Source organism: Macrosteles quadrilineatus, unplaced genomic scaffold (genome assembly GCF_028750875.1).
Source record: "Macrosteles quadrilineatus isolate MER2022 unplaced genomic scaffold, UCM_ALF_1.0 Scaffold_1__1_contigs__length_201487025, whole genome shotgun sequence".
In the NCBI taxonomy this organism is placed as follows: domain Eukaryota; kingdom Metazoa; phylum Arthropoda; class Insecta; order Hemiptera; family Cicadellidae; genus Macrosteles; species Macrosteles quadrilineatus.
Window position 1 is genome coordinate 97,485,089 of NW_026542594.1, and position 22,141 is coordinate 97,507,229.

The following is a 22,141-nucleotide window of genomic DNA, read 5'->3' on the forward strand; positions in this document are numbered from 1 at the left end:
AGTTCTACCCTGTGGTTACCTACATAAATACAACTGCTACAATCAGAGGAATGTTATGTTCAACTGATATTGTGGGATGATAGTTTGATCAATGTACAACAATACGCCTATTGAGTAATGATTGCTATTTCTACGGTGGAATTAATAAACAACCTGTACATGTAAATAACACACATAAATGAAATGATCTAAGCTTCATCATTTGCCGCTAATTCAAGCAGAGTAATTTGCTGTATGCGACTTATAATGTGGAGTTGATAGTGTTATCTGTAAACAACGAGGTTAGTAAGTGTCAAGTTAAGTGTGTCAAATGTGATGACAGGGTCGTATCTGCAGATATCATGGAAACTTTACCTACGTCAAACTTTGTTATCATTTACTTTGACAATAGTGTAAAGGTTATGTTACATGTACTGTATTATGAACATATTAAGTTTTGTATGGTAAAAAGTTAATATTATATATATATATATATATATATATATATATATATATATATATATATATATATATATATATTATCTTTACGTCAAAAGCAGTTCTGGAATAATCTATTTACCAACAACCACTACGGAATACATAAAAAATAGTATGATTATTTAGTTTATGGCAAATTTCACGATTATATTATACTTTGATCCCCAAACATTGAACTAAAGTAAGTACAATAAGGTCTTAACTTTTTACCATACAAAACTTAATATATATATATCAATTATTCAAGTTAGAGATATTCTGGTTTACCTAAATTGAAGGAAAAAAAATGATTTAGGTACCAAACTAAGCGGTAGTATTAAGTTTTGTTACTAAAACGAATGATAGATGTCATACCGTATTATTTTTGTCCGTGTACTCTTCCCGTTGTAGCACGGGTATAGCAGGTCGTGCTTACCTAAGTTGTAGTGCGCTGTCTGGATAGAGTCGGTAGGGATGTATTTTTTTTATAACAACAACTGTATAACAATAACTATTATTTATTTAAAATGTAAATTAACTCAGCCCTTAAGAAATAATTAGGACCAAGGTGCAATGCCATTCTTAATAATAGTTATCATGACACACTTCCATAGATGTAACTTTTAATTAAACATATACGCAACCAACAAACGCGGCCTAATTTTACAATTACTTCAAATTCTATGAAAATAATGTTTAGGGTATCATGGTTCACAGTGAGATGTTATGCTCAAGTTTTAACGACCATGCTAAACAATGTCTAACTTCCTCAACAAGCTGTTGGGATCAAAGGAGCCAACAAACTTTGAACATGTCCCATACAGGTGCAAGAGAACACCCAGGATACAAGGAAAGTGCTGGTACTGCTCAGGTACACGCCAGTTGTGTCAGTAGTTACTAAAAACATTTTAATATTCTTTAACCCACTTGTATGTATTACAATTCGTTTTAAAAGAAATGTATTGACATTGTTTAACTTTAGATTTGAATCTTTTTAAATTTCTTAAATATTTTAAAATAAACTCTACTTAAGGACGAGTTTCCAATTGGGCCTAGTGATGACTGTTAAGACTGTTTGAAATTGAATGTTATTTAAAATTGTTTAATTATTTTTGATTTGCCATCTTGGAAATTGGTTACAAAGCATTATTTAAATAACACAACAATTTAAAGCATAACATTTTATCAATTATCAATTATCAATTATTTAAGATGGGGACGCCACTATGTGCGTATTTTAACCCAAATATGAGTGAAGGATGAGTGTAGGATGAGTGGCGCGATCTTGTAGTCTTGTTAGTGACTAAGGCCGACATGTTCCTTAGACACAGCTGTTAATTAATAGCCCATACAGCTAATGGCAACCAAGGGACCTACAGTTTATAGTGGAATCCGAACCACATTTTTCCTTGTAATTTACGAATTGGTCTAGTTATCAGGATATTACTGAGAATAGTCGTTGTACTCACTAGTGCGGACGTTAATCCACACTAGCGAGCATCGCATCCACAGTGCATCCCTATAAATATCCACAATTCGTGACCTCCTAGTAGCTGGATTACAGGACGACGCCACCCGTCCCAGTCATTTAAACAATTTAAATAACCCTTAGTACTTTCATGAAAATAAATTACATTTTTATGAGTGTGATCACAAGAATTAAGTAAATTCATCATTAACTAACCTAAAACCAACCACCTCTTACAACAGCTCATTGTTTTATCTGATTAGATGTGGTATTACCTAAACGACTGCATCTTATAAATTAGCTGTATCCGGTTTAGCGTTTGCCACACCATGAAAAGGGTCGTTGAGATGCTTAGCGGGAGGATCTATGTGTCAGATTGATGATACCGTTTATTTGCTGTAACTATCGTTAAATACTGTCCATTTACCAAATTTTTCGAGAAGATGTTTCAATAATAGTTAACAGCTGAGGTTAAATGTAAATTAATTTTTGTCTCGCCGAAACTATATCAGCCTAGACCGTTATCATTATCATTTTTGATTTCAGTAGAATTTAATCGAGACTCGTTTAGAATGGTTATTCTTCTAAAGTTACGTTTTAAAATGACATACAGTAAAACTTTCTTTAATAGCCGACGCGTTGTTAGGATAAAGCTTGTGGAAATCATCGATGTATATTATACATCGATGGTGGAAATACGTTATCTACAATCGACTGATCTTGACTGTATGGTTGATTTACGTTTCAGTCTGTCCACTGGTTACCACATAGCGTGGTACATACAGGGTGGGGGTGAAGCGGTGGTAAAACATCATCGATTATGACGTCATGCAATCACCTCTGTCAACAAACAACAGTGAATCCACTTCCACACGCTGTGGCGCGTCAACACAGCTTTTGGTCTAGTCATCGAGATGACTGCGTTTTGACAACAAATTAATACAACTCTAAATTTAAAAATTGAATCAAGATACAAAGAGACATTTTACGCCGCAAATTACGCGAGTGCATCACCTCTGTCAACAAACAACAGTGAATCCACATCCACATGTTGTGGCTATACCTTATTGTGGCCTTGCGTTTTCTTATAAAATAACAAGGTTTATTACTGGGTGATAAGTGGATGTCGTGCTCAACCGGTAGTTATAATGTCTCTTGTGTGATTGATAGGAAAACAGCAGCTGTTTAAGGTTAGAAACCAGACCTGATTGTAAAACTTGTCTCTAAAAGAAGTAATTTTCTCAAAAATATGTAGTATTCAAATGTTTAGTGGGGTTGTCATTGTCTTATTAAATATCAACTACAATGATTGTCACAAACAACAATATTATAATAACCAACTATACTAAAAACATCTGTAGTTTTGTCATTAAAATGTTACTAGCGTACATGTTGCTCGAATTCGAGCAATTGCAATGTATTACAGGAGTTATTTCAAAACGAATAACAGTCATATTTACAATGAGTTTAAAAGAGTCAACTCAAAGATTACCGGTGTGTAACTCAGACCATGTTTATCTTCGTTATTGATAAACCTAAAGCATTCCGGCCGGATTTCTCCTTCTCTAAATGTCTCGCTGTACAGGCAACACAGGTCATTGATAGAGGGCCAATTGAGAACAAAAAGTCGTTTTGGGGTAGTGTTAGGGCGCATTTGTAACCTAATAGTTGAGTGTGTCCAGGGTCAGGTGCCGACTGTGATGAGTTAAGCCTAATACGCGCCACTGATCTGTAGCTGCGGTCGTTATCACGATTACGCCTCCTGTCTATGTTTCGTTTTCGTCGCGTCGGAGACATTTAAAAGAAAAAAACAACAACAAATAAACAAATTATAGGTACACAAAAACACTATAAATGCACAAATTCAAGTTAGAATCATGCTAACCCGATCCGTCATAGCGACACAAAACAACCATAAATACACAAATTTAAGATAAAACCATACTAACACGATCCGTCTTGGGGGTTATGTTTACACAAACTCAAATAGTAAACAAATGTACTCAATGCGTTTCATTGAATTGAAAAATAAATAACAGCAATTAAATTATACAGCTGATCAAAATGTAAACAATTATGTTCCTCATAAGGATAACATGGGAACTGTCAAAGCCACTGGGGCAGAGCCCAAAGGACTTTTTCAAAAATGTAAGGCCAGTTTGCAAATCTACGCGACACGCTCTTTCCAGTGAGACGTCAATGGATGAAATCGGTTAATAAATGGCGGAGGAGTTCAACCGACAAAGTTTCATGTAGCGTATTAATTATATAGATTAACATGTTTTTTATGCTATCGAGTGTTATGTACTGTGTATTATAATACACATCATACAATCATGTGTTATAACACATGATTTACAATACTCAATACGGCTGCTAATTTAATTGAGCGGAGCGAGCGAAGCGAGCGAAGCTCTTATACGTCGACTTTTATGCATTTCGTAATACGCAAACTCCTCCTAGACGGCTGAATCAATCGTTTTCAAATTTTGCATGGTGATAAAGACCATATCGGTGAGTGCCAACATCTATGTGGCGTTAAAAAAGACTCTCAGGAATCCGCCCCACTGGGTCTCAAAGTTTCAATGTAATCCTTATGGAAGCAGTATTTGACACATAAACAAAGACATATGATCAGCTGTTGACTTTTGAATGCAGTAGACAAAGAAATAGCTGATAGCATTATTCCACAGATATTAGAACAGAAACGGTATGGATCATAAATATAATCAAATGACGACACTAGCTTGAGATCCGTGACGTAGGCAGTGGTTAAGGAAGTAGTAAAGGTGAGCAGTCTAGAGTGTGGAAACTGTTTATTTAGGTATCTTTATTCCTAAAATTCTATGGGAAGAGAGAATACGGGTCCGCGACGTGGGAGGTGGTGAAGGAAGTAGTCAAGGCGAGCTGTTCGAGGTATGGGATCTGCTTATTACCATTAGATTAAGGTATTTGCAATCCTATAATGCTATGGGAAGGGAGGGAAACAGGCCCGTGACGTAGGAAGTGGTAAAGGAAGTAGTAAAGGCAAGCAGTCTGAACTGTGGGAACTGTTTGTGACGATTAGATTAAGGTATCTGCAATCCTAAAATGCCACGGGAAGGGAGGAAAACAGGTCCGCGACGTAGGAAGTGGTGAAGGAAGTTGTCAAGGCGAGCTGTCCGGAGTGTGGAAACTGTTTATGACGATTAGATTAAGGTATCTACAATCCTAAAATGCTATGGGAAGGGGTAAAACAGGTCCGCGATGTAGGAAGTGGTGAAGGAAGTTGTCAAGGCGAGCTGTCCGGAGTGTGGAAACTGTTAATGACGATTAGATTAAGGTATCTACAAACCTAAAATTCTATGGGAAGGGGTAAAACGGGTCCGCGACCTAGGAAGTGGTGAAGAAGTAGTAAAGGCAAGCAGTCCGGACTGTGGGAACTGTTTATGACGAGTAGATTTAGGTATCTGCGTTCCTAAAGTTCTATGGGGAGGGAGGAAAACGGGTCCGTGACGTAGGAAGTGGTGAAGGAAGTGGTCAAGGCGAGCTGTCCGGAATGTGGGAAATGTATATGACGATTAGATTAAGTTATCTGCAATCCTAAAATGCGATTGGAAGGAAAGGAAACAGGTCTGCGACGTAGGTAGCGGTGAAGGAAGTAGTCAAGGCGAGCTGTCCGGAGTGTAGAAACTGTTTACGACGATTAGATTTAGGTATCTGCATTCCTAAAATTATATGGGATACGAGGAAAGCGGGTCCACGAGGTAGGAAGTGGTGAAGGAAGTAGTAAAGTCAAGCAGTCTGGAGTCTGAGAACTGTTTATGACGATTAGGATAAGGTATCTGCAATCCTAAAATGATATTGGAAGGAAGGAAACAGGTCCGCGACGTAGGAAGTGTTGAAGGAAGTAGTCAAGGCGAGCTGTCCGGAGTGTGGAAACTGTTTATGACGATTAGATTAAGGCATCTACAATCCTAAAATGCTATGGGAAGGAAGGAAACAGGTCCGCGACGTAGGAAGTGGTGAAGGAAGTAGGTAAGGCGAGCTGTCCGGAGTGTGGGAACTGTTTATGACGATTAGATTAAGGTATCTGCAATCCTAAAGTGCTATTGGAAGGGAAGAAAACAGGTCCGCGACGTAGGAAGTGGTGAAGGAAGTAGTCAAGGCGAGCTGTCCGGAGTGTGGGAACTGTTTATGACGATTTTATTAAGGTATCTACAATCCTAAAATGCTATGGGAAGGAAGGAAACAGGTCCGCAACGTAGGAAGTGGTGAAGGAAATAGTAAAGGCGAGCTTTCCGGAGTGTGGGAACTGTTTATGACGATTAGATTAAGGTATCTACAATCCTAAAATGCTATGGGAAGGAAGGAAACAGGGCCGCGGCGTAGGAAGTGGTGAAGGAAGTAGTAAAGGTGGGCAGTGTTGAGTGTGGGAATGGAAGTTAATGTATCTGCAATGCTAAAATGCTATAGGAAGAGACTGTAGACTGTAAGTTAAAATGATTATGATGCGCAAATCGTTACACATTTCGATACGTATTCTATCGTTTACAATAGAAATTTACAACTGAGTTTTACTCCATAGAGGCTAAAAACAAATTGTATTCCCTAAAGAGTAAAAATGGTACTTTGGACCTGCAACGCATGCATCACTGACGACTGTTTTTACTGCAGTATAACAAAAACAATATAATATGAACCCTTGCTCAATTTTGTGGATGCATCTGCGAACGCCACCTAGTTTAGACTGGCCATTAAAATGAGACTATCTAACTCTAACTTGAAATATCAATGTGTTTTATTAATAGGTCCCCGTTATGCAACCAAAAAACCTATTAAGTGCTAAAACTTTTGGTTTTGTCTCTTGTAAAGTTGTGGTTTAACATTACCAAACTTTATTAAAATCGACTGAGAAAATAAAGTGGTTGAAATCACCGCTGAGATATTACAAAGACTTAATGACACCCCAAACGACCTCGAAACCTCACCTTTAAACCTCACTTTTCTTTCTTAAGTTTTGCGCAGTAAATTCACAACAAAACTGTTTATGTATCTTTAGCAAACCCCTAAACTTATTTTTGACAATTTTTTATGTTATAAGAATAATTTACGTGTTTACCTATGGCTCATATTTTAAGGAATGCATAGGTTTACACGGGTGGTGTGGTGAGTTTTCCAACAACCCGGGGCCTAGCTCATTAGTTTTTTCCATTTGCACAATGTGTAGAATAGACAAATAGGTTTTGTTTTTAAATAAAAACATCCCTACAATCTTGTAGTTGAAATAAGTGACATTATAGGATTATAATCATTGATGTACACTGACTAGTTTTATACTAATTAAACTTATTTTCAAGGCTTGAACCTCCACAATGTTGTAAAGTAGTAGTTGTTTACCCCTCCCCCCCCCCCCCAACACCTTTACATAGTCTCAACCACGTCGCAACGCTTAATGTGAAGCCTCCAGGATCCCTTATGCTTAACTTGAACAATACACTGCACGGACCATAAAACAACTATTGGCTACTTTGTTGTATGGCTAGCTATAGCACGATGTAAAGTTTACGTAGTCCCTTTCAACAGCTGCTAACTAGTTTCATGGAGTTAGAGCTTTGAAACAACTTGAATCTACTGTTTAAGGAAGACTTAAACACCACAAAACTCTAAGAGATATAATTTTGTTTTGATTTGTCAGAGTTTACCAAACATAACATAATATTTTTTTTCGTCATACTGCAGCAAAAATTGCTGTTTTAAATTAATGCGTTGCGGGTCTAAAGTAGCGTTTTTACTCTACAGGGAGTAAAAATCATTTTTAGTCACTAGGGAGTAAAATCATCAGTTGTTAAAAGTTCGATTGTGGTAGGCCTAATTGTATCGATCAAAATAATTAATCGATTTATTTATTAGGTATAGGCTATTGTTGTCGATAGTTGCATATCGATGGTATAATGTACTGTACACAATCGTAATAGACGAAATGATGGAATTACTTACTAAACAGCTACTTATAGGCATTAGCGGAATTGAAAACAAGCTTGAAGTCGTTTTGAGTGGTTTATCTTTACATAAAAATTATTTCGTTTTCTAGCTTAGTTTCTTAATCAATGATGCAATATGACGAAAAAATTCAGTTCATCACAAGGGCAAAAAGTCACTTTAGGCCCTAGTGATTAAATACTGTTAAGTCTGAGTCACTAACATTGTTTTCTTTTACGTTAAGTCAAAACAAACCTAAATCAAACCAAAGAAAATCTTATATATTATATCATTTATTTAAAATGTACACCTCGTAGCTTTTTAAAGACCTCTGCTCAAACTAAGAGGTTAGATATCTATTACCTCAATGTTGGTTAAAACTGGGGAACGAACCATTTCTCACCCATCTTCATATACAGACTTTAAATTCTAAACCATTAGCAATATTAAATAATATACATCGTGAATATAAATGATTGTTAATTTATTCTTAACTAGCTGTAACCCGCGGGCTTTGCCCCGTTTAACTTCTTAATTTTCAAGATTATCTCGTTCGCGTGGCTCAATCTCGTCCTGGTTGAAGTTTGTTCGCTATGCTCACTCACCTTTAGGTTAGAGCTCGTTCGCTACGCTCACTCACGTTTAGGTTGGAGCTCGTTCGCTGCGCTCACTTGCCTTCAGGTTAGCTCGTTCGCTACGCTAACTCGCCTCCAGGTTGAAGTTCGTTCGCTACGCTCACTCACCTTTTGGTTGCAAATTAGCTGTTGTCATAAATGTAAAAGAAATAATAGTGCTGCACCCTATTGGTAATCCTTGTAACTTTAATGCTATTGAACATCATAGAACAGAACCAACTTTTAGTTGAAACAGCTGTTAAGATTCAATAATTCCATTTCTCATAAGGTTAACATGGGAAACTCCAGAGCCACTGGGGCGGAGCCCGAAAGGATTTTTGAAATAAGAATATGCCTATATGTTAATCGGGAATGTGAGCTATCATCATGCCAAATTTCAGCCCAATCCGACCAGTATTTTTCGCGTTCACTTGTCACAAACATACATCCATACATCCATCCATACATCCATACATCCAAACTTTCTCATTTATAATATTAGTAGGATAAAACAAATTATTATTATCAAATGAATAAACTCGTGTTTCCTATTTGAATAAAACTACCCCCGACGCAGCAAACATGCAGACTAAACGAATTTTCATATGATCTTACTGTGTAAGTACCCCTCGTATCGCATTTTCTCCCCTCTTGTCATTGAAACACGTTGTTCATAAACAAAATAATAGGTCTTTTACCTCTACACACGATTGTTTTTATGAAAATTTGGGATTTTTATATGTGTAAAAAATTGAGAAACAAAATCTTTTATAGAAAACATGAAACATCTTTAATTAACCATCCATAAAATTCCATTTTTTTTACTCAATCTTGCTTGTTCGCGAACTTATTGAAGGGACTCCAGCCCTAACGGTCCAAGCCAAATTGCATTAAAGTTGGACCAAATTTGTAATATGTTCCCAAGTTATCGTGTTCACATACACAAACAGACAGTTATGTATATATTATACATGTATCAACATTTTCGAGCAGGGTTATTGGCACCTGGGGATATACAAATAAAAATAACAATCCCAATACTATGTCTTTCCATGCCTTAGGCGGTAGTTGCTTAATCCCTATAAGAAAATCAGGTAAAAGATACATGAACTGCATGTGAGTTTGTCAACTGGTTACAGAAGACACACTAAGACAGTTAGTAGGACAGTCTGTCTATCGACTCAGTCGTTCTGTACCAGGCACTCCTAGTGTCACACTGTTGTGTCATGCCCCACTCGTCACTCGTCCACAAATACTTTGACTGTATCTATACAGAGGGGGAGAGAGAGACATGAGGTGTCTGTGAGTCTATCAATTGATTACCGAAGATACACCACGACATTTGGACAGTCTGTCTATCGACTCAGTCGTTCTGTACCAGGCACTCCTAGTGTCACACTGTTGTGTCATGCCCCACTCGTCACTCGTCCACAAATACTTTGACTGTATCTATACAGAGGGGGAGAGAGAGACATGAGGTGTCTGTGAGTCTATCAATTGATTACCGAAGATACACCACGACATTTGGACAGTCTGTCTATCGACTCAGTCATTCTGTACCTGGCACTCCTAGTGTCACTCCTAGTGTCACACTGTTGTGTCATGCCCCACTCGTCACTCGTCCACAAATACTTTGACTGTATCTATACAGAGAGAGAGAGATAAAGAGAGACATGTAGTGTCTGTGAGTCTATCAACTGATTACCGAGGATACACCACGACAGTTGGACAGTCTATATATCGACTCAGTCGTTCTGTACCAGGCACTCCTAGTGTCACACTGTTGTGTCATGCCCCTACTTGTCACTCGTCCACAAATACTTTGACTGTATCTATACAGAGAGAGAGAGAGAAAGAGAGACATGTAGTGTCTGTGAGTCTATCAACTGATTACCGAGGATACACCACGACAGTTGGACAGTCTATGTATCGACTCAGTCGTTCTGTACCAGGCACTCCTAGTGTCACTCCTAGTGTCACACTGTTGTGTCATGCCCCTACTTGTCACTCGTCCATAAATACTTTGACTGTATCTATACAGATGGAGAGAGAGAGAGACGGTGTCTGTGAGTCTATCAACTGATTACCGAGGATACACCACGATAGTTGGACAGTCTATGTATCGACTCGGTCATTCTGTACCTGGCACTCCTAGTGTCACACTGTTGTCATATTTTTTTTACTGTCATACAATTTAGTTTCTAATAATTAAGTTAAGAAGAACTATGTTGTTCTATTCTGTGTTTTATTCCGTTGCGAAGCACAGTTAGTACGGCTAGTTTATAATAGGAATGATTCATTATTAAGTATTTCCATGCACTATAGAGGAAGGGACCACATATAGTACAAAAGTGTATTTATTTTATATTCTTTTAACAAATAAAATAGTAATTTCTTATGCAAATTAGTGTCGTTATTGAGATTCACGGGGCCCACAAAGGTTTGTCACGAAAGTAGGGTCAGTAATACATCTTCATTACCTACCACTTTGTGTAATTGTAGTAGCACGATATCATCACGAAGGGTAAGTGTTTGTGCCACATCCTGATAAAGTGATACATTCACGCACACTTTATGTGTAATTCTGTACTTGTGCTACTAGATCATTTCACATACCTCCTCGACATGTACCAACACAAAGGGTAAGGATTTGTATCACATCCTGATAAAGTGATACATTCACACACACTTCTTGTGTAACTCTGTACTTGTGTTACTTGTTCACTTCTCATACCTCCTTAACATATACCAACACAAAGGGTAAGTGTTCCTGGTTCATACTGATAAAGTGATACATTCATGCACTCTTCTTGTGTAACTCTGTACTTGTGTTACTTATCATACCTCCTAAACATAAACCAACACAAAGGGTAAGTGCTCCTGGTTCATACTGATAAAGTGATACATTCATGCATACTTTGTACTTTGCATACTATTTGTAGCTCTTTACTTGTGTTACTAGCTGCATGAACTTAGATGAGTTTAGATGAGTTGGTTCGCGTCATCTGAACAGGGGGTTATAGGGTTTCGAATCTTTTTTATATTTAAATATATTTAATTTCTGTTAACTGTGTGCTAAGTTTAGTAGGTTTCTCCATTATTTTTTGAAATATTTAACCGCGTCGTACTTTTTTCTACCCTGTATTGTCAAATCTGAGTCAACAAAATTTTTCACAAAACCTAAATAAACATATTTTATAAGCAAAACATGCATTTATATTTATGTGATTTAGGACTGCTACGGGATTTATGGAGGGTATAGGTGAAGCTTTGGCGGGTGACCGGATAATCGATGGAATTACAAACACACCTGTGGCTTGCTGGGAAGGGAACGTTGTGGGTGGTTGAGCAAAACATCTTGGCACACATGCTCTGCTTTCAATATAAAACTAAGTAAAAGCATTACGCACGACTTCTCAACTTCATTTAAGATTATTTCCCCAAGATAACACTTAAGAATAGTATAGGGTCTAATAAAGTGGCTCTTTAGTGGCTATATATTACTAAAAGAAGTTTCTTCTTGCTCGTTGTTTTTTTTTCATCATGGATCGTCTTTTTACAACAATTTTAGTAAAACCTAGTTTTCGAAAAAATACTCATATTGCTCGTTATGAATTAGATTTATCTTTGGCTGTGCTTGTAAATATAACTAGCTTTTACCAGCAGTTTCTTCATCATTCAACATAAGAAATAAACAGCGTGTAATCCAAAACATGTGACACAAGTGGATGATTTGCAGTTTTTATTTGTTCAAATTGAAATGTTTATTGCGGACCATGCCTTTAGTTATGTTGCGGTTTTGCTAACAGTTGAGTTATACGTAGTCCAGAAGTTCCCTTAAAACTGCTCTCTTACTTCTGCTCTGAGCCACCGACTCACCTGAACCCCCCCCCCCCCAAAAAAAAAACACACACACACACTTTCACACAGTGGAGGATCCAGCCAGCAATTAATTGCTAAATGATGAGTCCTGGCCAAAAATATATTTTACAGGTGGTTTCAGAGTGAGTAGTCCGAAACTCTTAGTGGAAGGGCAGTTAATGTCGTAAATAAAGAAGTTTTCCTTTAGTTATAACTTTGTTAGTCACACATGCTTAACTAAATTACAGTAAATGATTATATATTAACGGATTTAGGCCTAATATGTTATTTTTTTTGCCTATCAGATTAAAAAATAACTTTTTATTTGAAATTTGTATGATCGATGCCACGACGTGTTTGTTAGTAGTATATATATATATATGTATGTATACATATGCATATATACACATATATGTGTGTGTGTGTATACAGTGTAGTGTGATCAGTATGATGAATATGTACGTACACTATAGGCCTACCACTTACCCTGGGGCTAGCTTGTCGATGAGGACACAATGGTCCACAGTGAGTGGGTGGACTCTTCACTCGAGGACCCTTCTCTCTTCTCCCTTACGTGTCGTAATCTCTCCGTTAAATACCGATTTCTGTAACATCACTACCCACGTGTTTAGTTTTATCTTCATTTATTACAAACAACAACAACAACAACAACAACAATATCCACTGATTTTGAAGTAAGCCTTCAATAACGTGAGTTGATTTTTGTCGTACATTATGGTATCTTTTTGCAGTAATATTATAGTGTTTTCTTCGTATGAAGGTTTACAGTTATATTTAGAATTTTCGCAAGTTTGTAGGTAATATATTTTGTGGAATACAACAAACGTTTTTAATATTTTTGGTGTACTCTATTTCCCAGTCATAAAAGATTCAGCTTCATCATAATAATTGTAAAATATTACTCAGGTGTAATTCAATAGTAAGCCAGCTGTGAAGTCGGTAGTATTTTACAGGTTTCAAAATTGAAATTAAAGTAACATAGGCCTACTTTGTTTATGATCAGTTACAATATAACGTCAAGACCTCACTGTATTTATGTTGTGGTGTTTTTTACTCAACCCAAATGAATACAGCTTCCGTTGATTTTTAAAGACAAAACAAACTTAATTTGTTGGTATCCTTATTTCCTTTACTTCATTTCCGATCAGCTATATGCATTGTTGCATCGATTAATGTTAGGTTTAGTGTTATTGAGAATTTATTGTAAATAATAACAATAAACGTGGTGTTTTCGCAAATGAAATATGTATTGTAGGTCTACATTTGTTGGTTTTATTAGGATCTGGTATCCTTAATTTTTTTTACAATTCCATTAATGGTTCATTTTATAGGTACTGGAACTGCACATAGAGACTTAATTTCAAACCTATCATGGCATAAACTTATTTAGTGCCCAATACATTATCTTTGAGCTTACGAAAACCCTATGTTGAGTATTATTCACATAACATTTCCAATCACCCTAAAACTCATAAATAAATAATGCAACAACGCATATTAGCTGATTGGTAATGAAATAAAGGATACAGGGATGACAACATAAAATGGGCTTGTTTTGTTATTAAAACGTGTCTTCGATACTTGCATTTTGGATTGAGTAAAAAAACCCCACTTTGTATAATGTGCACAGTAAAAGGCCATGTTGTAAAATATTTACTTCTGAGCTTCCTTTTCCCATTTTGCTATGTTGTTTGTAATGGGTCTTTCTAAGTACTGTATAGCTTATACGTTGTAATAAAAACCCCAGTTGCGCTGAGATTTATTGTATACACACGTGTTGCTCAACATATTGACGGTCGTTATAGTGTTTAAGGGGGAGTTGTCGGGCCTGTGTAAGGGCCACATTACCATAATCAATGATCGCAAGGCCACTCACCGAGAAATGCTCACGCATTCTTCCACGACCGCGGCACAATGCTGCAAATCTTGCGCTCAGCGTTTGTCTCGACGGTACTTTATTTGAGCTTTGATTATGATTGATGGTGTTTTCTATCTGCAACGGTTCCTGATATTTCATGTTGTTTGTTTATATTACAGTATTTTATTTATAAGCTGTCAATTAATATTTTCGTGAACATAGATCAACCTTTTTTTAAATCTACATATTTTGAAAACCGTTTTCGAAGACCATTTTCGAAAGTATATTTTGGTAATGGATTCCCCTATCAGATAAAGCGAGTGTCTTCACTACATAAATATTTTTAACGCTTCAACTTTTGTGCCATCTTGACACAGAATTTTTGTCCCTGTTGAATTTAACTTAGAGTGAAAAACTTTAAATTACTTCTCCGTTGAAATCTCCGCTAGGGTTAATGCAACGCCGCTTGACTGAAACCTGCAAAAAAGTTACAGAAGTAATGCAAGTGTTTCAACAAAAAAAAGTCTAAATATATTTTTGTGAAAAAATAGGTACACCTCCGGTCTATTAACTTTTTTGTTTCAGTATATATGATATACGTAAAGTTAGGATACCGGCGTGCTATTAAATTGTGATGATCTAGTTTTATTATCTACTCTATGATCTATTATAAACCACTATCATAGTTCATGATAATTTATTTATTAGTTTAATTATAAATACAATATATTTTACATTAAATGCGTCCATATTTCACAATAATAAAACGCATGATTAACACATAAGCAGATACAACAAGTTGCAATTCCAATATAGCATCGTTTAGTAAATAGTAGGCCTAAATAACTAAAAAAAATATTTTTTGTTCCAGAGAAGAATATGACAGTGGCCATTTCGTTGTTCATCAACAGGGTGTCTGCTGTCGACGAAAGTAAAGAGGTAACAATTAACTACACACCACCTTAATTTTAGCGAATTTCCCATATAGGGAATAAGCTATTACCGTAGTACTCATGATAAGACCTGGACGCGGGACCAATTTTTTTTTTCGTTTTGAGGTCCCTAGAGGCCAAAAACACCATCCGTTCAAATTCATATATATATATATATATATATATATATGTCCGTCAGCACGATAACTCGAGCAAAAATGATCCGATTTTGATGAAATTTGGTACAAACGTGTAAACGTACGTTTATTCGAACGAGTTCGCGATCCAGCATGATCGGACCATGGGAACGGGGGTTTACGGGGGGTTTTATGGGGTAAAAATAGGTTTTTCCCATTTTTGACCCAAAAAACATAAAATTTAGCAATTCTTTTCCAAACCATTTTGTAGAGCTTAAAAAAACAAATAATTTAGTATATTGAAGCGTTATTATGCGCCTAATGGTTACGGAGAAAATTCCAAAAAATTTTAAATTTAAAATTCCCATGTTATTCTTATGGAGAATAAGTAAACTCTTGTAGTTTGCTTGTTTGTGAACATATTTTGATCAAATTTGGAAAATATTTTTATTTCTTACTAACTATTCACATTTTACAAAAAAAAAACTGTTTTACCCTCCCTGATGCAGCAAACCTAAGTACTTGTTAAACTAATTCTATTTAATTAAATCAAGAATAAATGTTATATTTTTAAGTAGACATTTCAGTGTAAATCCAATCAGTAAAATGGAAATTCGCTTAGTCTGCAGGTTTGCTGCGGCGGGGGTATTAATAATTTACTTAACAAACGGCGTCATTAACATTATTTTCATCACTCTGAATTCGAAAACAGCCCATTTCCATACAGCTGAGGTCTTCGGAAATCGTCAATTTCCATACTCAAAAAACAAATAGTGATCAGCTGACTTTTCCTGACATATAAATTACTTTTGCTACACAAAAAATACTTTGCCTGACATCAATAAAGTTACAACTGAAGTTTAATGAGCTGAATTTTACACTAAAATTAATTTTACAGCCGTATTTTGTTTAGATTCGAAAAATGAATAGATTACGAAATATCAGATACTTTGTTTAAGTTTGATGAAGAATTTTTTTTTTTATCGTGATAATAAGTATCGTTCAATACTCGTCACGGAAGCCCCATTTTGGGACGAGATAATGTTTTACATGCGAGTCGAATAATTTAATCATTGTCGTTTTTCATATTTTTGTAACAGTTCCCTTCACAAAAATTAGACTAGTTTGTAATCTGTCTTTATACAAAACCCATTCAAAGAGGTATGTTGCTATAGCAAGAAATTTGTTTACTTTAAGAATTGCCGTAGCTAGTAAGGATTGTTATACTTAAATACCTAAATCCCTAAATACATATTGTTGACCTAAATACATATTTAGATCAAACAGTCTTAATAGTTTATGGGAAAATATTGAGGTTGTAAAGATAAATTTTAAAATACCCCCGCTGCAGCATACCTGGCGACTAAGCGAATTTCCATTGGTCTGAATTGATTCTGAATCAAATCTATTTAAATAAAATTAGGTTTAAGGAGTACTGTACCTAGGTTTGCTGCTACAAGAAAAACTAATAAAGAGTGTTTTTTAGTAAAACATTGATAGCTTAGTACAAAATAAATAAATCTACCAAGCTTGATCAAAACATATCCATAAACAAGCAAACTACAACATTTGACAATACTCTCCATAAGAATAACATGGGAATTTTAAATTGACATTTTTTAAAATTTTCTCCATTACCAATAACCGTACAAAAACCCTTTGATATACTAAATTATTATTTTTAAGCTCTTTAAATAGGTCTAAAGAGAAATTGGGATATTTTATGGTTTGAGGATCAAAAATGAGAAAACCCATTTTTTTACCCCATCAAACCCCGTTCCTATGGTCCGATCATGCTGGTTCACGAACTCATTCAAGTTTATCCCACCTTAAACCTTTAAAACAAATTTAATCAAAATCAGATAATTTTGCCTATATACATATAAAAATTTAAACGAATGGTGTTTTTGGCCTCTGGAGACATCAACATGGAAAACGTAAATCGGTCCTGGGCCTAATGCCACCTACGGTAATAGCCTCTTCCCTATAGAGAAACTCGCTAAAATGTTGCTATGATTTTAAAACACCTCAGTTAACAATGGACTAAATCATGAACGAATTAGAATAGCCGATGCAACAAAACTTTATATTCGCAACAACATAAAAAAATAACGTATTAGGAACAATTAGTGTAATACCCGCACATGAAAATTGCTCGATTTCAAGCAACAGGTTTGACCAGTTAGTATAATGTTATTTAATGTTAAAGAATAAATCTGAAATATGTAACGATATACAGTATTTGAGTGACAATACAAACAGGCACATGGCTAGAAATTCGTGGATTCGGCAGGTTTGCTATGGTGTTGGTATTGTGATCAATGTTGTATTATTATTTATCACTTTTGTATCACGAGGAGTTACAACGATATTGAAAGATCACATCTCGAATCAATGTAAATATATATATATATAACGTGGGAGAGAGATGCGGCACAGAGAGTTGATACAATTGTTGAGCCTCGCTTCTTCATTTAATGTCACTTATTTGCCGGATCTACATCTTGTTCCGTCGTCTTATTGGATACTGATACAGATCTAGTTTTGCAACGTCAAACATAGTTCGTTGTATACCGTTACATTTATTGTGGTTTTGAGCAAAGTAATCTTTTGTGAATTGAATGAAACTTTCGCAAAAAAAGAGTATAATTTGAAGTAATTTTAATAGCAGAAACAATTTAATCAAGTATACCCACTTAGATAAAAATTTCCCATTTATACCTAACACAATTCATATTAGGCTACTATGGTAATTATATTGTATTAATTCCCAAAGAACTGGACTTTTTGATTATACGTTTGTTCAATATTTATTTGTGGGTAGGAGGATAAAATGTGTTTACGCACACTGAGATACTCAATGTCATCTCAGTAGTGTCGTACTCCCGCGGGCTCAATGTCCCCGGACTACCGGCTAAAAACCCCTCATCTCCTAGGACACGAGCCTGGAACTGTTAAGCACATTACTTCGGATAGGTCTCTTCAACTATGCCACTCAGGATTTCCTTTTTATTTTCTTCCGAAGGCTAAGGCCGATCGAGATCGACCTTCTTCGCCCGAAGTATGGCCTTCAGTGACTGATTGATACAGTTACAGGCTCCCTTTCCCTGGAGCAGAGCTCCGACTATGTCAGGAGTGATGTCGACGCCGATCTCAGTGATCAAACAGGCTAGGCTGACTCTTACGAAGGCACGGGTGTCATTTCAGCATAATTACTACGGAGAATAATTTCATATAAAGACATTTTTTTTTAGTTTGCTGTTATTAAAACAAAACGTTCTACAAGGGATAAATCCCGTGGTAACGTAACTTGCATAAACTACCACAGTAGTGTTTAGGCCTACACACTATTAACTGTTTGAAGTAGGTCAGAAAATGCAACCCTTTAACAAGAGTCTACCTGATGCAGTTAATACAATATACAAGTAAACACACCCCACTTGTACGCGAGTACTGCGTCTGCTCCCAGACTTTGGTCATGTACTTATTTATTACATCACTTCATTATTCGTAGTCCATTCAAAAAGTATTAGGAAATTACAATTAATTTGAAAATATCATGATTCGTTCTTAATAAAACAAAAGATTTGTGGCAATAAACTAACACTGCCACCTGTTTCACATCCAGCTAAATACAATAACTTTTTATGTATCCGTGTCAACACTTTGAAATTAATGCGGAGAGTTAAAAATAGCCAAGACGCTACTATAGAGAGTCACGCAAGACATTTTGACAGTTGGTTCATCACGAAAGTAAGATCGCACGTCTGATAAGCGTCACGCTGCGGATGTCATTCATTAACGACCTTTCCTTCTTAATACTTCGTTTACATTTTCGAGCGGAGTGAGCGAAGCAGTAAAAGGCAGTAAAACGCCTTGAGCTCGGCGAGGGTATACTATAAAATGTAAATTAAAACCTTGCAAAGCTCGCCAAAACCTCAAATTTTTCGCTTTATTTTGCCTATGCATGTTTCAAGAATGAATTTTAACGGCTCACCGTCTTATTTTACAAGTGTGCGATGCATTTATTTTGTTAGCAGATTGTCTATATACCAACTTAACTGAATTATTGATTGATTGTTTCAACATAACATCAATTTGCGGAAACCATAGGCACTTAATCAGAACTGGGTGGTTGAAATGTTACCCTCCGCTCCAGGCCTTTATTTAAACAAATTGTCAATAATGAATTGGATTGTGCGTGAAGTGCATTGTAGACTAGTCTATCCAAATAAAAAATGTTGATAAAAGTATCACTTTAAATACTACTCTATCTGGAAATGTATGAACGTGATATCATAGATAAATCATACTCCCTGTGATATGTTTAACACAGTTATCTGTTGTTTTCTCCAACATCATAAATTACAAACATATATTAATAAAATAAGGGATTATTATTAATGTTAAAATAATAAATTTATTTCAGTTAAAATGGTTAGGTTCGTTGCAAAGAAAAGCCGATTAAATACTATTTTAATAAGTGATGCTAAATAAAATAGAAAAAAAATATGTCAAACTAATGAAACGCAAAAGTAACCAGTTAAGCTTTATTCAAATAAACCAAACTGCTGCATAAAATAGACATTTTAAAACTCAAAAGAGAGAAGTTGAGGTGAAGTCAACAATATTTAAACGAGCATCGGTTCAGTTCTAAAATTGATTAGCTCTCGTAAGAGAAGTACGGTAATCAAAATATTAATTCGACGAGTTTATTAACCGTTTAATAAACGTTGTCAATAGCTTTGTGTTTCCTTTTGTCTAAAGAAGATTATTAAGTGTATAAAAGACGTTTTAGCCGTAGTAACTGTTTAAGAATTATCTAGCAGTACTAGTAGCATTTTATCACGCGTGGGACTAAACATAAGACGTTTATGTAAAAGAACACATGTTTTATCAGTATATAGAAGTTTTGTCAAAGCTAGCTCGTACCCGTGGCTTCTCCTGCGATGGTATAACCCTAAATATTATACAACATAAGAAATAAACAGAGTATTACAATCATTACAATAACTAGGTGTACAATGCAGTTGTCTGCTTGCAATACTGAGCGGAGCAAGCATAATAATCAAATACTTTTTTAAAGTCAATCCTACGTCTGTTATACGTACAGTAAATGGGATGTCTACGTGCAGTACAGTCTACTTGCAATGGTAAATCTAGTCCACGTACATGATGTCTCCTTAACGAATCCTAAGTCAAAGATACATATGGTTCACATAAATAATAGGTTGTCTAATTGCATTATCTAATGTCAATGTTACATTTGGTTCATAAAATGTCTACTTGCAGTATCCAAAGTCAATGGTACATTTGGTTCACGTAAACGAGATATCTACTTGAAGTTAAAGTCAATGACTCGTTAGGTTCATGCAAATTAAATATCTATTTGCATTATCTAAAGTCAGTGGTTTATAATTCCAATTGGTTATTCATTTTGTAACAATAATAATGCTCAACTGTATCAATCAGATTGTTCTTCCCTTGTGTATTCTATTTTGTAATGTACTAGTTTTGTGATTTATTGATACACATATGTTACGACTTTTGTTTACTTTTTTATTGTTATCTTACAAATACTACCATGGCAACTAATTAACCCTTAAGGTCCATGTTAAATTTCCAAAAGTTTAATCTCGTGTGGGGAAAAGCCCTGTTGTTCGATTTCTATCATTTCAGATTTATACCTTCCCACAGTTGGTTACTATGTCTGTGCTAAATTTCGTGCTGATCTATTCAGCCGTTCAAGAGAAGTATTTGTAAAACAAAAGCAGGGGTGTAATATAAGAGCTTTGCTCACTCCGCTCAATTATCCGTAGTGGCTTCGCCAATGATCACAAAAATAAGATATTATCATTATTCATTGCGTCACGCACAGTTAAACAAATCATGTTAACATAAGATCTTGAAACTGAAAATTCCACGACTCTTCAGCTTCTCCAAGCTGTATTAGCTCTTTCATAAGTTATTTCATAGCTGTATCATCTGTTCTAATACAGGTAAAGAAACTTTTCCACCAGAACAACACATTCCAGCAGGCCCATCTTTCCATTTTAATGCTCTGCAGTGTACGTACACACTCTGTCCATTCGATATATCTTTAATTATTTAGATTGACTATAGTTTATTTTTCCGTGGTATTCCATTGCATCATTTTGAAACACACACCAAGTATCGATGTATCTCTGTTGAATGATTGTCACCAATTATTAAATTAAAACATAAACATAACTGTAAACAATCCTACTTTGACAGTTGTCATTGTAATAATACAGCTTTTTGTTTTTGCTAGTACAAATTACATGTTTATTTATTTATTCATAAACGGTTGCACCATTTTTACAGAAAAATACAATTATTGTCTTACAGAAAGAAGGAAACAAAAATCACAGGCCAGTACAAAAGTAGTGAAAAAAACTGGAAAACAAGACTTCAATAACAAGACATAAAAGATAAATAACAACTATAAATAACAAGCTATAAATAACAAACTATAAATAACAAACTATAAGTAACAACTATAAATAACAAACTATCTGAACAAGTTGACAAAACAATAGATTTGAAAAACAAAACCAGTATAGGAACAATTACATGCTGTCATAAATGCAAAATAAACAGTATCAGCAAACTGGCACATACTATCTCCCATAAGCTTGCAAACAACCTTTATCATGGGTAAGCGATGGGAGTAATTACGATATTCTATAGGGATGAATCACAAAAGTTGCAGCTTTTGAACCGTAATTGTTACAGCAATCCCGGTTGTACAATTTTTGTTTGGAATTATAAGGACCATAACGCATAATTTTAATCAAAACCGACTTTTTTCT

The 22,141-nt window shown here is 35.5% G+C and overlaps 1 protein-coding gene across 1 annotated transcript in view; it reads left to right on the forward strand.

Moving 5' to 3' along the window:
• Positions 1-22,141, forward strand: part of LOC128983206 (glycine receptor subunit alpha-2-like) — a 70,178-nt gene that overhangs the window by 22,504 nt on the left and 25,533 nt on the right. The window contains exon 3 of the mRNA XM_054402412.1: positions 15,111-15,178. Coding sequence (XP_054258387.1) covers positions 15,111-15,178 — 68 coding nt within the window. The remainder of the gene's footprint in view (positions 1-15,110; positions 15,179-22,141) is intronic.